Source organism: Pongo abelii, chromosome 10 (genome assembly GCF_028885655.2).
Source record: "Pongo abelii isolate AG06213 chromosome 10, NHGRI_mPonAbe1-v2.0_pri, whole genome shotgun sequence".
Classification (NCBI taxonomy): domain Eukaryota; kingdom Metazoa; phylum Chordata; class Mammalia; order Primates; family Hominidae; genus Pongo; species Pongo abelii.
In genome coordinates, this window is record NC_071995.2 from 92,257,087 (window position 1) to 92,271,986 (window position 14,900).

Sequence of the window (14,900 nt, forward strand, 5' to 3'; positions counted from 1 at the left end):
CTGTTTGCATCCTTGTCCCTCTTCCTCCGATCTTCACCAAGCTAATCCCACTCAACTCACAGATCTCAGCTTTCATGCCACTTCCTAGGGGAGGCTTTCCTCATCCCCCTGCCAAGGTCAGGTCCCTATACCATATGTGCTTTCTCATGGCACCCTGTGATTTTCCTTAATGACTCACCTATCACAATCCAGGATTTTGTTGACTGTCTGCCTCCTCTTCCTGTAAAGGTTAGAAGGTAAACTCCATGGGGGCAGAACACTAGTTATGTCATTTTCACCGCTGTTTCCCTGGCTAGCACTGAGCCTCCTGTAGGCCCTCCAAAATATGCAAATAAATGAATGAACAAACACCCTGGCAGCATGGAAACCCAGAGCGGCACAAGCGAGTTCAAATATTTATGGTTTGTTCCATCTCACTTCCCTCTATGATGTGATTTTAGCAGTGTAGGCAGCTTACGAAATGGGGCAGGTTTCTTGTGTTTTACTAATGTGTAAATAAAGATAGAGTAACTCTTAAGATGTGGAAAGTTTGTAAAGTGGCAGCAAAAAGTGACAAGGTGTGGGGACCCAAATACAGAGCCTAGGGAAAATAGAATAAACCAAGTTGTTTTTATGTCTCTTTTCCATTAAACTGTGAGCAAGTTGAAGTCAAGTCCCAGAACTTATTTATGTTTATATCCTCAAAGAGACTATAGTGCCTGGTTCGTAGTAGCTGTGGAATAAATGTTGAATGAATGAATGATACACCTCTTACCTTTGAAGCTGACTTCTTGTGTTCTTCATGCTGATATTAGAAATAGGAAAAGTCAGTCAGGTACAGCAGTTCAAGCCTGTAATCCCAGCACTTTGGGAGACCAAGGCGAGAAGATCGCTTGAAGCCAAGAGTTTGAGCCCAGCCTGGGTGACAAAGTGAGACCCCATCTCTACAAAAAGAACGAAAAAAAAGGAATTGGAACCGTATTATTTATAGAAAAAATACTAGATCTAGAACCAGAGAGACCTAGGTTAAAACTGATCTAAAATGAGAATAATTATTCCTACCAAGTGGAGTTGTTGGGAGGGTGGTATACATATAGATGGTGTATATAAAGTGCATAGCAAGCTGGTTGTGGTGGCTCAGGCCTGTATTTCCATCTAGTAGGAGGCCGAGGTGGGATGATCCCTTGAACCCTGGAGGGGGAGGTTACAGTGAGCTGAGATCACGCCACTGCACTCCAGCCTGGGCGATAGAGGGAGACTCTGTCTCAAAAAAAAGTGCATAGCAAGCACCAGGCACATCTAACAGCTCCTCAGAACATTTAAGCTCCCCTTTTTTTGCTTCTTTCCCTTTGGTATAATTTTAGAAAGACTTTTGGGGAGCATGATATATAAATCATTAAAAAAGAGAGAGCCTCAAAGCAGAATCGTGGCAATTGAGCTAGATTTGTATTTATCAAAGCAAGCATGATGCTGGGATGCTTAAATAACAGTACAGTATATTACAAAGGAACTGGGGAATAATGTTCCTATTATTTTTGTCCATGGTCAGCCTATTACTAGAAAAGAGTGACCACATTGATTTCTAAAGTCCTTATATTCAAAACTTTCTGTGCTGACCACCATCATTTATGTTTTTCCCATCTCTACTTAAAAACATTAACTAGCCCCAACTTTTCCTCCAGTTATTTCTTTTATTAGATTTATTCTGTTCTCCACAATAAAATCTATCTTCTATTCCCATCCATGCCAATTCAAGTAGTTATAATGGGTGGATATAGGGTGTGTTAAATGTTGGTAAATCCACTGAGTTCCTTGAGCTCCACATTGATGTCTTTTAGGATGTGACTAGGGGTAGGCTAAATATTTTCTAGTTTCTCAGCTCCTACCCCGGTCTAATTATGATATAGAGGCCAGATTAGTGTCACCAGTTTTTCTTTCTCTTCTGAATGTAGAGCAAGACCAAATGATTTCAGATGGCAGCATGAGAAACTTAGGATCAACCACCAGCATCTATGTGAGTCTTGTACTAGGCTCATTCCAGTTAAAAGCTGTAAATCATTTCATAGCCTCATCAGTTTAGTTCTCTTTTATAGAACTTATTATGTGATACAAAATATGCAAGGCACTGGAGATACAAATACAATTAGTTCCTCAAGGAACTTTGAGTTGAGCAAACATGGTACTGTCTGGTGAGACCAGACATATGAGCAAACATAGTACTCTCTGGTGAGACCACATAGAGAAATGTACAAGGGGTAGAGGAGGCAGTGATGACTACTGGTCGGGGATAGTTGAGGGGAGGTGGCATAGGCTGCCTATTGAAGAATAAATTAGAGTTTGCTATGTGAACAGGGTTGCAGAGGGAATAGTATATGGAAAACCAGGGAGATGTGGACCCATATATTTTGTGCAGAGATGTCCAAGGACTTAGATATTACTATATTGCAGGTATGAAGAAAGCTTTTTTTGAGATCTGACAATTCCAAGGTAGGTTATGGACTCTCTTTGGAGTCCCCAAAATAAAAATAAAGCATTCATATCTGCTGAAGATAGCTTGAATGGTATTTTTGCTAAAGGCAGAGTCATATACTGTATGTGCCAGATAAAAGTCAATGTCTATTATGTAAACATTGAGATTACATTCATTAATTTAAAAGAAAGGATTCAAACTTTGTACTAATCTGCATCTAGAGAACTAATCTGGTATGTGTCATTTTCAAGTCACCAACTAAAGCAGTCTGTTGTATGGAACTCTGCTCCCTCTTAGTCAAACAAATGCAACCATAAAAAGCAGTGCAAATTCAGTGTCACCTTTTCTCCATGGATTGGGTGGTTTCTTTTGGAGCAGAGAGAGTTTCCAGAGAATCAGTATAGTAGCCAGAAGAAAAATGGAGGGTGGCCTTACCTTGTCCACTCCGTGCTGCCTGAGGGTGAAATGGAACCTCGGATATTGTACACCTTTAAATTGTCCATGTTGCCTGTTTCATAGCCTTCCCGGGCCAGGGAGCTGTGTAGTCAGTTTATAGTTCTAAGAACCAGAGCAGGACTGCTGTGCTTGCAATTGCATGCTTTTTATGGAACAGGCAATATTGTTTAGGGAATTTGGGCAGCTGGAACCTGCCACATGAGCAGTTTGGACTGAGGAAGAATTTCAGGGTGATAAAATAAAGCTCATTATATAAATTCACTTGGGTATTTAGGAGTCTGAGAAGGGAGAGGATGAGAGTATTCCGAAGGCAAGCAGGAGAGTTTCATAAACAGCTCCCTTTCTATTCGCTTTTACTGTAAGTGTTGAATTGAGCTAGGAAGATCACATGGCCCATTTTGCAAAGGGCAGTCATGTTCTGCTGTTTCTTAGCTGTTTTGTCAGTTGGAACAAAACAACAGCGCTGCTCATTTTTTGCAGGGTTAGAGGAAAAAGGAAGGACTGGCCGAAGAATGGGGTGGGGAGCTGGAGAAGAGAAGGGCCAAAAGTGTCAGACTGTGGGGATGAGGACCTGAAGGAGGCCCATGTGACCTCAGGCATGGGCCCTGGAACTCTGCCTTTTTGAAGCCTGTTGACAATCTCACCCTAATTTAACCCTTTGTGGAATTCTTCCATGAGATGCAGTTGCCAACGTCAGGCTTCCTAGAGAATTGAGCCTGCCCACTCTGTTATGAAGTCTACCCGGAAGAGCTGGCAGAGTGGGCCCCTTCATTGGGACTGCAGCAACACTGACCAAAGCAAATCCTTCTCTTGGAAGAAACAAACTCATTCCTCACACCTGCCTCACCCTGCTCCCACTGCCACCCCCTGCACCACACGCCAGCCCTCAATAAAAACTAAAACTGATGTCATTGTAACCTTTGGTTATTCTTTTTTGTGCATAAAGTGTCAACCTCCTGTTTTATTCTCATAAATAATGGAAATCTTAACTTCATTTCAGAAAATCACAAAAGATAACAGGGACCCTATTCAAACAGAATAAAAATAATTAGTAAGTCACAAACTCTGGCTAGAAAGAAAAAGAGAAAAGAGAGAGAGGGAAGGAGAAAGAAAGAAGGAAAGAGAGAGAGAGAGAAACGAGGAAAGGAAGGAAGGAAGAAAGTGAAAGAAGTCCTCTTGTTGGTGTTAAAATGTGTCTTTAAGGGGAAACTTATCATTTAGGTTACTAGTGGTTTCTTTCTTCATCATTTTAATTTCCATTAATAAAATGTGACTTTGAAAGGATACGGGGAGTTTGGGAATAGAGAGTTTTATTTTTATTTGTTTATTTTTTTCCCCCTTCTCCCAGCAAAATACACAGGTATCTGACTATGTAGAGACACGAACCCACCTATCCTGACCGACCTTGGCAGTGGTCAGGGGATAGGAGGAAGTGTAGTGCCATGGGATGGGCACCAGCCCTGATGAACTCCACTTTCTTTCCATTTGTCTCCTGCATCCAAATGTTGAGGAGACTTTGAGTAGTAGTGTAGCCTCTTTTCCTTTTAAAAATCTGCACCCTGCTTATTTCCAATACAGATATGAGGTTGGTACCCACTAATCTTAACAGGATATATATGTATCTAAAGTATATAACATATTATTTAAAAACTAATGTATTATTTAGGTTTTATTAAATTATCCTGGTTTTAGGCTATGCTGATGGGCTAAATTTGCCTAAACTCCTGAGATTTCGATTCTCACTTATTGGCATTAGAGGAGTTCCTAAAATAAAAGCTATTAAGATTAAATATCATAAAAATCTTTCTAGGAAAATATAATCAAAAGCATCAAGGCTGTCTCCTACAGTTAGTGGTTTCTATTATTTTGGTTCTCAGAGCTATGACAATGTCACTGGATTTCAAGAATTCAGAAAGACAAAAAGAAAACTCATTATTTTGAAATGGGGAAAGGGAAAGATCTTGGACGTAGTCTTCTGTTTTTAAAATAGTCATTCTCATTTTAAAATAGGAAAAACAATTATTTTTCATTTAACAAAGGAAAAAACCCAGTCTGTACTTTTAAATTAATACAAAGACCAATATTTTATAGGGAGAACATTAATAATCATTGTGGAGCCCATTAATCACAATTCTGCTTTCGATTTATTGTAAATATGCCTCCCATTTTCCTCCTCATTACCAATCACCTTCTTTAATTATAAGAGGGCTTTCATTAAAACTTTTGAATCATTTATTTTGGAGCACCTAACTTTAGAAGACATTTATTGATTTCTATAGCATAAAATACAAATGTTTTTATTTTAGAAAACATCATAAACTAATACTTTACTGGAGGAGTTTGGCTAAAGATTCAAAAATATATAGAAGTAAAAATATATTTAAAACTGCACAGTTTTTACAACAGCATGTATGGCATTTGGATTCAGAATTTTAACTAGCAGTAACCTCATCTGTTTAGTAATGAATTTTAAAATAGAAAAAAAATCTGCCAAAACAGAACAGTTGTTTACTAGCTATTTAACTTTGATGAGCTGAAATTAGATACTGAAGCAGAATAATTAGAACAACTTTTTTTCTCAACATCTAAATATTTCTCTTTTTCATTAACATTTCAGTTAAGTTTGAAGAAATTCCAAAAATGAGATTCTCATTAACTAAAAGGAATTCTAAGGGTTATTAGCCATCTACATTTTTTCTATGACCTTAAGACTTTTTTTCGAAAAACAATTTTAGAGGAGGATTGTCAGATTTACCTAAGGTTTTGTTTTTTAATTTAAAAAAATTTAAAGAAGCTATCTTAGTGATTTTTGTCATCATTTTTATTTGTTGCCATGATTAATATATGGAAATAAGATAAATTGGATTACATTTCTGTGAAAGCCATATTCTTAACATCAATGTCTATCTAAAAAATATACGAGTCACACTTGATCATTCAGAATCATTTTGAAATTCTCTGGTAATTTTTTAAAAAGCCAGTGTTGACTAGTATTATATGGCTAGTTATATTTATTACAGCAGTCTAGTTATTGTTTGTGTAACTATAGTTTTTTTCTAATAGAAATAAAATGTCTATTTGCAGTATAAAAAGAAGTATGTATATTTGATGATTTTGTTGTAGAAAATACTTAATACCTTTTAAAAGCTGTTTGACTTTCGGTTTTAAAACAGCTGTGTAGCTTGGTGAGTCCTGCAAATTCTGGCTTTCTCTGTGGCCTTTGAGCCAAGTAATTTTTTGCAACATTTTCCTTTGCTTTCTTATACACACTCAAAAATTGTGCTTGCTTTTCCTGAAGGCCAGCTATTAAGTTAGAAAGCACCAAAGGTGTTATGAAATTGCCCTTTATTTTTTCGTACATCAGGGAGGAATGATAGATTTTGTGTATCTCTTGTGTGTCATTAGAACAGAAATATTTAGGGCTGCTAACTCCTGGAGTTGTATACTTACCCTTATTACAGATGCAATGATTTTGTCTGACTGCATTGCTTTAAGATGAGTTTTATTGCTTTCATGCTTAGGCAAGGATATTTAATTTTATTTTTGTTTGGAGTATCTTGTTGTAATATACTTCTCCCCCATCTCGTGCTCCAAAATTTGGGATAAGCATAGAATCCTTTTAAGACTGTAGGTTATTTTCCAGTTTACTAGAAAGCATGACACATAAATTAGCGACTAAGGATTATAGCGTCCTTTCCTAAAGGTTATCATGAAAAAAAGTTAAAATGTCAAAGAAGATCCTACTCCAGTAAAAACAATTTCCTCTGTAAAATCCTGATACCTCATAGGAAGCTTTGGATCTTGTTCTCAGCTACCAAAATTCTTTAAATATGAAAGTTAACATGACAGGAAAGTGGAATACACTCTGTGCTGAAGACCCACTGTTCAAGGTGTGTAGTTATTAATCTGGGTTTGAATTTACAAATTATATGGTCTGATTAATTTGTAGATAGGGGTCGGTGGAGGTTAGACCATGGGCTTTAGAACAAAGAGGCTGATAAAATATTACTCACAAGCCTTTCTGCTTGTTTGTGACTCTCTGGAAATGCCATTAGATAGTTCTCATAGCTATGGTCAAAAGAAGTAGGCTTAGAAATAAAAGACATTTTCTCCCCTGTAAAAGGAGGCGGCTGGCCCGTGCTCTTTCTAGGCTCTTCCCAGCGACAGCAACCTCTGCTTCTGAACCCTTAGTGCTCATTCTATGCTCCACCGCGTCTCCTCTACACGCCATGATCTTTGTTATCTGATTTGCTAGCCATTGTTATGGAAAGTTCTCGACTGTAATGCAAAAAGCTCAGCCATGGGTCCTTGCTAATGTCAGCAACCCAAAGGCGCTCTTCAAACCACCTCGAAAAGAAAAATCCTTTAAAAGATGTCAAACTCTCCTTTCATGTTAGCCCAAAATGAAGTTCCCGAGCAGCATCTGGCAGAGCAGGGTAATTCAATCTATTTTAATGCAAAGATTTTCCAAGAAGGCAGGAAGCCGTCAAGGAGAAGGCTTTCAGGCATCTGCTGTTTTGTTTCCAGATCCCTTGTGTTAATTTAATGTTTCTAGGGAACCCGGCTCTTTCTTTTTTCTCGGAATCCCTGCTCTAGGAACTGGTGAGTGCGGGGGCGCTGTGGGAGCCGCAGATAAGCCAGCGCTTGGCCAGGCACCCGCGGGCTGCGCAGCGGGGCAGGGAGGCGCGCGGCCCCAGCCGCCCTAGGGCGCCGGCTGCCTATGCGGGCCCCGGCTGCCCAGCCCAGTGCGGGGAGGCGGTGCCGACTGCCGGGGGGCGCCTGCAAGACCTGTTTATTTGCATTTGTCCAATTTGGCCCAAGTGAAAGGTAAATACGGAGCGATCAGCTTGTCCTCACTCCAGCAAAACTAGGGAAACTCAGCTCTATCTCCAGGAAACAAACTCAACCCAAACCTGAGTGAAAGTAACTCTTGCATAAACAAACACTTTCATTTGCTTCTGGGAAGGAACACCGGAGAAATGGGCATTCCTGCCGACCGCCCGCCTCCTACTGTCGGTAAAAATGAGCCGTCACAGGTTGCTGGCAATTTCTTGTTGTGTCCCGAGCCATTCCGCAGATCTTGTTTTGAAGGGGCGAGTCAGGTGTTCGTGCGGCTCCAGATCCTGAACAGGTTATGCGCTGGGTCCTTCCTTATCAGGAGGGGGGTCAGGCTGCCCTCCCATTCTCATTTTCCGCCCCAGACCAGAGGGTACACCAAAGTTCACTTTTGAAAAGAAATCCTGCAGAATTAAAAATAAATGTCTGCCCTTTAAAATAGTTTCGTTTTAGTATTTTGCATATTTCTGTTTAGGAACTTGTAATGCTAATAATTTATGTTGCTATGACAATTGTCCTGCATACCTAATATTAAATTTAATGAATTAATGTGGCGTATAGAGTAATAGTAACTTAACTAGTACTCCGATAATGCCAGTATTCCCTGTGTTACTAAGTTAATGGAATCAGAATTTTGGAGTTACAATATAGAGGTTTTTTAGGCCAATTTTTCTATGGGATTCTAGGAATCTTTTTATAACATTTCTGCTTTTCGAAGCAGTCTATACCATTGCTGGAGAGCTGTAATTATTAGGATGCTATTTCTTTTTTTTTCTTTTCTTTTGTTTTTTTTGTTTGAGACAGGGTCTTGCTCTGTCATCCAGGCCGGAGTGCAGTGGGGCCGTCTCAGTTCACTGCAACCACCACCTCCTAGGCTTAAGCGATTCTCCCACTTCAGCCTCCCCGGTAGCTGGGACCACATGCCCTCGTCACTGTCTGGTTAATTTTTGTATTTTTTAGTAAAGATTTGGTTTCGCCATGTTGCCCAGGCTGATCTCGAATAGAACATTATTCCTTATAGTAAGCTGAATTCCCTGTGTAATTGTTCTTACTGTCCCTTCAATAATAAAAGCCTAAAATTATTCCTACTCATATATTTTAGTGAGGGTGGTGCATGCTTGAAGACCGTGATGAGTGTTCTCTTCTTATATTCAGGGCAACTATAATCACATATTGGGCTCCAGATCCTTGCTTTATGCATCTTCTTTTGAATTGTTTAGAAACAATGGCAAAATTTCCAATTTCAAGGTAGTGCTTGAAATTATGCAATAAAATGTTATGTTAGCAACATTTTTTTTATTTTAAAAATTCCTTTGATTATTTCACACTTATATCCTGTTCTCTGTTATGGTAGTTTTGTTTTCTATTTTATTTTTAGTTTCCATATAATTTATTGTGCTTTAGCTGAAATCACTAAATAAAGATAAATGAGTTTAACAGACTCTTATGTGCTCATTTTTGGTTGTTTTTTGCTTTACTCCTTGTATTCGTTTTCTGTTACGGGCATAACAGATTACCACAGATGTAGTGGCTTACCATATCCATTTATTTTCTCATAATTTCTGTGGGTCAGAAGCTTGGCACAGGATGGCTCTCCTGGCTTCTGTGCCCAGGGCCTTCACAATGCTGAAGTAAAGGAAGCAGCAGGCCTGGACTTGTACCTGTAGGCCTTCTAGGGGAGAATCCACTTCCAGGCTCACTGGCAGAATTTAGTTCCATGTGGTAGTTGTATTGGGGGCCCAGTTTCCTTTCTTGGAGAGCACTAACTGCTGGCTGTTACCCAGGGTCTTCTAGAGGTTGCCCATCTACATCTTCAAAGGCAGCCACAGTGTGCAGAATTTGCTTTAGATTTCCCTGCCTTCCCCTAATGTGTTTCTCTTCTACTTTTAAAGGACATGTGATTACAGTGGCCCAACTGGATAATCCAGGCTAATCTCGCTAGTCAACTGATTAGTAACCTTAATCACACTTGCAGTGTCCCTTCATAGCAGTACCTAGTTAAGTGCATGATTGAATAACTGGGTAATGGGACTTCTCGGGAGAGATCTTTGACATTCTGCTTACCATACCCCTCTGGGTACCACTTTGTCGTGATGGTAACATCATAAGCAACCATTTAAAAGAGATTTTAAGCATCTTAATTTTGAAAATTTTGCAAGGTAAAATTAAAATAAATCCAAGTAACATCAAATATTACTTATACATAATTCTAGAGGTTTAATAAAAACAATAAATATTCACCATAAGTAGTTGTTGCTTTTAAAACGCAAAGTTTTTCTACCTTGCAAAATCTTCCTTGATTTTCTTGTTTTGTTTTTGGTATCATAATAGATCAGTTTCTAGTACCACCACTATATAAAATAAAAATAATAATTGCATTTTAAAAAGAATGGTTTTCCTCTTCACTCTGATTTTAACCATGGAAAGTTTTTGGTATATTCAAATATAATTCTATTAGATTCCAATTTTGAATAAGAAACTGGGTTCCCTGACCTGGCTGCCACTTATTCATATCTAAAATGTACTTGAATTTGCAACTTCCAAGTTGGGCACATGTAAACCCCCTCTTCACTTCTTATAGAGCTGCATAGTTCTTAAAGCTTGTTGTGGTAAGGGGAGGGCACACTTGCTTATACGTCCAAATTTACTGTTTATGGATCTCGATTACTGTTTTCTACTTAAATTCTAATTTTTCTCATTCATTAATTTTAACCAGACAACTATTCAGAAGTATGAATTACATATGGACAAATTCTAGTGCTTTGAAATTACTGGAAAAAAAAATAAATGGATGATCAACAGATGCAAGGAACAGAAAATGTTTGGCTTTTAGGGGAGTTTTATGAATACTCTTTTGGATTTCCCCACTTTCTTTTAGTAACTCTAATGTCTTCCAGTAACTCTAGCAAGTAGGAGGCCCAGGGAGAGAAGTGGGGATCTCACAGTCTCATACTAGGAAGCTGTGCTATGGGGAAGTGACTGGTGGTCTGGAGATGTGAGGTAGAGGCATAGGCAGCAGGTATGTTGACACTTGAAACCAGTACTTCCTCAGCCCTTGCGGGAAATGTGATAATCCAATCTTAGCCATATATCTCAGGTGACTTTATATCTGAAACGTGCAACGTAGGTAAGGTACTTCTGTTGTTTCTCCTAATTTGTACTATTTTCATATAATGACTGATGGTCATGGGCATTTTGGTATAGAAGGTTTTAATTATGGCTCAGTATTTGTGTAATTAACCAAGTGGAATGATTTAGATTTCTGATATTACTGAAGTCTTTACAGCTGGAAGTAAATGGATCCATGCCAGTACATTATTAAGTATACAATTACTTATTTGCCTATTTATCCCTTCTCCACCTTATTACAAACAGATATTGAGGAAATTTACACACATACACACGCTATTACCACCACCACCTAAAATGAATAGATGAAATTAAGGTAAAGGGAAAATAAGGCTGGGAGAAAAATAACCATGCTAGGATGAATACGGTTAGGGCAAAGAACATGTAATATAAAATTCTGTATGGGGCTAGAGCTAGGCTGTAAATTTGGCTCTGGATTTTCTAGCAGCCAAAACAAAATGAGAGAAAATTAATGAGCTACAGGATTCATCATATTCATAAAATGATTAAAGAAGATTGGGATTTTCCCTTGAACCCATCTTGTTTGAAGGGGGGGCATTTGATGCTTTCCTTCTGCTAGAAAGGTTAACTTTGAGTTGCAATAAAAATCATAAAAACACAACTTTGGCAGAAACATAAATGAACAGTATGACAGAATGGAAGCAGTTCACAGGATTTCTAATATTACCTCTCTTTTCCTCGGTCCACATTCTAATATTCCAATATGCTCCTCAGCACACAGAGTGGTCCAAGAAGATTGGCCATTCTTTCCGGAAGTTGGACTTCCCTGAAGATTATGTGGGAATGGGAAGTGGAACCTGATAATTTTTTTGCAGAATGAAAACCTTTTATCATGAAGAATTTTTCTTTATTGCATACTTTTATACAGTTAGGCCCCAACCCAGGAATTAGTGGTATTCCAAAAGTTCCTTTTTAAGTTGCTTGTTTGAAATTAAGAATATATTTCCCTCCAAAAATGATGTTGGCTACAATCTAATTTCAGACTTGCGATGAACCCAAGGTTCAAAGAGGTTAAATCTGAATAAATACAGTTCTACAATTCTGTATTCAAAACCATTGAAACCAGATTTTGCTGAATTTGGATTTTTTTTTTTTTAAAGAAGGAAAGAAGGATAATATTGTGCATGTACCAGCCATATAGCAGTGTGGTCTGGAGCAGGATCCTATAATCAAGCACATTAATACTTCTGCAGTGAAACTGATGAATATTCACACGCAGTGGGATAAATAAAATCTATAAATAGCCTCATGTCAGTTCAGGTCAGGTTTGTCACCAAATGAATTCAGGCCAAATGAGTTCAGGTCAGGTCAGGTTTTGCTGCCAAATGAGTTATAAAAAAAAGGGTGGTTTTCACCACTTTTGGGGTTTCAGATTAGTCGATCTTTATTACACTTTTTTAAAAATAAAAAGCCACTAGTATTATAAACTTTAACCACAATGTAATGTTATTTTATGGAAAAATGTATTGAATTCCTATTAAGGAAGCCAATAAGTCATTGCTGTATTGTGGCCCTGTAGCAAAAATGGAGTGTTTCCGTCAAGCTGGAGTCAGAGCAGAAAAGGACCTCCTCTGTAACCCAGGAGAGAGAGGGCTCTTGTCAGGCAGGTACTGGTGATAGTATTGGGAGACCTAGGGCTGGGAACTGGGGAGGGGCATGAGACAGGGAGACGGGAAAGCAAGGGTGAGTATTATTCTTTTACTTCTCCCTTATTCATTTCCCTACTTTTTCTCTTTTTTCCTTCCTCTTAATTTTTCTTCTTCTTTTTTTTTTTTTTTTTTTAGACGTAGTCTTTCTCTGTTGCCCAGGCTGGAGTGCAGTGGTGCGATCTCAGCTCACCACAACCTCCACCTCCCCGCCTCCCAGGTTCAAGTGCTTCTCCTGCCTCAGCCTCCCAAGTAGCTGGGTCTACAGGCATGTGCCACAATGCTGGCTAATTTTTGTATTTTTAGTAAAGACAGGGTTTCACTATGTTGGCCAGGCTGGTCTCGAACTCCTGACCTCCTGATCTGCCTGCCTTGGCCTTCCAAAGTGCTAGGATTACAGGCGTGAGCCACTGCGCCTGGCCTAATTTTTCCTTTCCTTCTAATGCTAGGGCAAGGAGCATGGCAGTGGTGTCAGGTGGCCTTACACTTCCCTCTTCTCCCGCTCTTTCCTTCAAACTACCTGTAAAGACACTGGAGGGTGCTGAAATAATACAGCTTAGACCACGGTCTCAGTCTTGGCTCTACCCTCTAGCTGTGGGACCTTAAGTGGTTTGCTCAGCTTGTAAAGTGGAGAAAAAAAATATATATATATATGAGAAATACTTTATGTAATATTATATATCATATAGTAAGTATATATTTATATACATTGGAGCTATGCATGTATCTTTGATTGGCATCCCAGAATGGTAGAGAAGATTCAGTGCAGTGTTAGGTGATAGTCCCTCCCACAGAATACGAGTTCAGTAGATGGTAATATCCTTCATCATTGTTTGTTGTCCCCTCTCACACCTTCCGGAAATCCTTTCCTTGTCTCCTTGAACTCTGGCTGAGAAGCAGGGAGCCACAGTGCAGCTATGAAGGGGAGGAAACAAGCTTCTTTTTTTTGTTTTGTTTTGTTTGAGATGGAGTTTCGCTCTTGTTGCCCAGAGAGCGCAATGGTGCAATCTCAGCTCACGGCAACCTCCGCCTCCTGAGTTCAAGCGATTCCCCCCTGCTTCAGCCTCCCGAGTAGCTGGGATTACAGGCATGCACCACTACACCAGGCTAATTTTGTATTTTTAGTAGAGATGGGGTTTCTCTGTGTTGGTCAGGCTGGTCTCGAACTCCCAACCTCAGGTGATCCTCCCGCCTCGGCCTCCCTAAGTGTTGGGATTACAGGCGTGACCCACTGTGCCCAGCCAGGAACAAGATTCTTAAGCGTTGAGTATGGCAGGCATACTGGGGAAGTGACCTGCAAAAGCATGAAAGCCCCAAAGTGTGGGTGTTTGTATCTGGCCTGACCGAGGGATCCAGTCCCCCTTTGGGACTTGCTTTTGGCTTTGGTAAATCCTAAGACTTAGAGGTTTCTGGAAGAAAGACTAATCTGCAGTCTCTTCTGGGAGTTGATTGGAAACAGGTATCTTTGGGGCTTACCCAGAGCTGTTCACAGATGTGAGGGCTGATAGTGCTTTGCCTTATCCCATGGCCAGGGCCTAGCAGGAGTAGCAGTAAGCCCTCCAAGAAGCCACTAGAAATTGCACAGCTATTCTAGGACTTTGACATGGGCCCTGGCTGGTGGTACTATAGCTCTTCATATTAACTGCATGCAACCTTTCAATAATATTAAGTGTGTAATGTCTCCCAGGCACTATTCTGGGGACATGATGGTTAATGACCTAGACAAGATCCCTGCTGTCATGGAAACAAATGAGGGAACTATGTTGGAGAATAGCAAGATGAGGGTGGATGGGTGGGTGAGGGCTGTCAGAGGAAGTGACACTGAAGCTGGCACCTAAAGGATGAGCAAGAATTAGCCATGCCAGTAGCCTCCTAGCTAGAGAGGCCAGCAAGTCCAAAGGGCCAAGATGGGGAGGAGCTTGGTGTGTTCTGGGACCTGCCAGAAGGTCATATTGTTGGAGCTTCATGAGCAAAGGGGAGTGGATCCAGGATTGAGCCAGACCTTGCTGAGCCTTATAAGTCCTGGACAGGAGAATGGATTTTATTCAAACAAGAAGCCCCTGAAGGTTTTTAGGACAGGGACATAGTTTGCACAGAAGAGTCCACTTTGCCTCTCTAGTGGATGTCATGCAATATTAAAAACTGGCAGAGTGCTGGGCTTCTTCAGTGATACTCCAGCCTTTCCCTTGTTTTTAACTCACATATAAATAATTTTAAGTCACTTTTCCTCTTTATTTTTTAGGTTTTCTCTTCAAATCCAATTAACTATCATCATTAATTAAAGAATATGTGAGCAGTCATGTCTGTAGTATTGAGCAATTCTCCTGTTATCTGTTTTTTGCTTTCTATTATGGGTTTTATCT

The 14,900-nt window shown here is 39.7% G+C and overlaps 1 protein-coding gene across 12 annotated transcripts in view; it reads left to right on the plus strand.

The window, feature by feature from the left end:
* CRADD (CASP2 and RIPK1 domain containing adaptor with death domain) overlaps positions 1–14,900 on the plus strand; it is a 231,769-nt gene that overhangs the window by 58,377 nt on the left and 158,492 nt on the right. For 2 of the 12 annotated variants that reach the window (XM_024256244.3, XM_054526479.2), the window contains exon 3: positions 3,386–7,266. The exons of 7 other annotated variants lie outside the window; for them this stretch is intronic. In XM_024256244.3, coding sequence (XP_024112012.1) covers positions 3,386–3,480 — 95 coding nt within the window. In that variant the 3' untranslated portion in view covers positions 3,481–7,266. 3 more of the 12 variants (XM_054526477.1, XM_054526478.1, XM_054526480.1) reach the window with 2 other exon arrangements.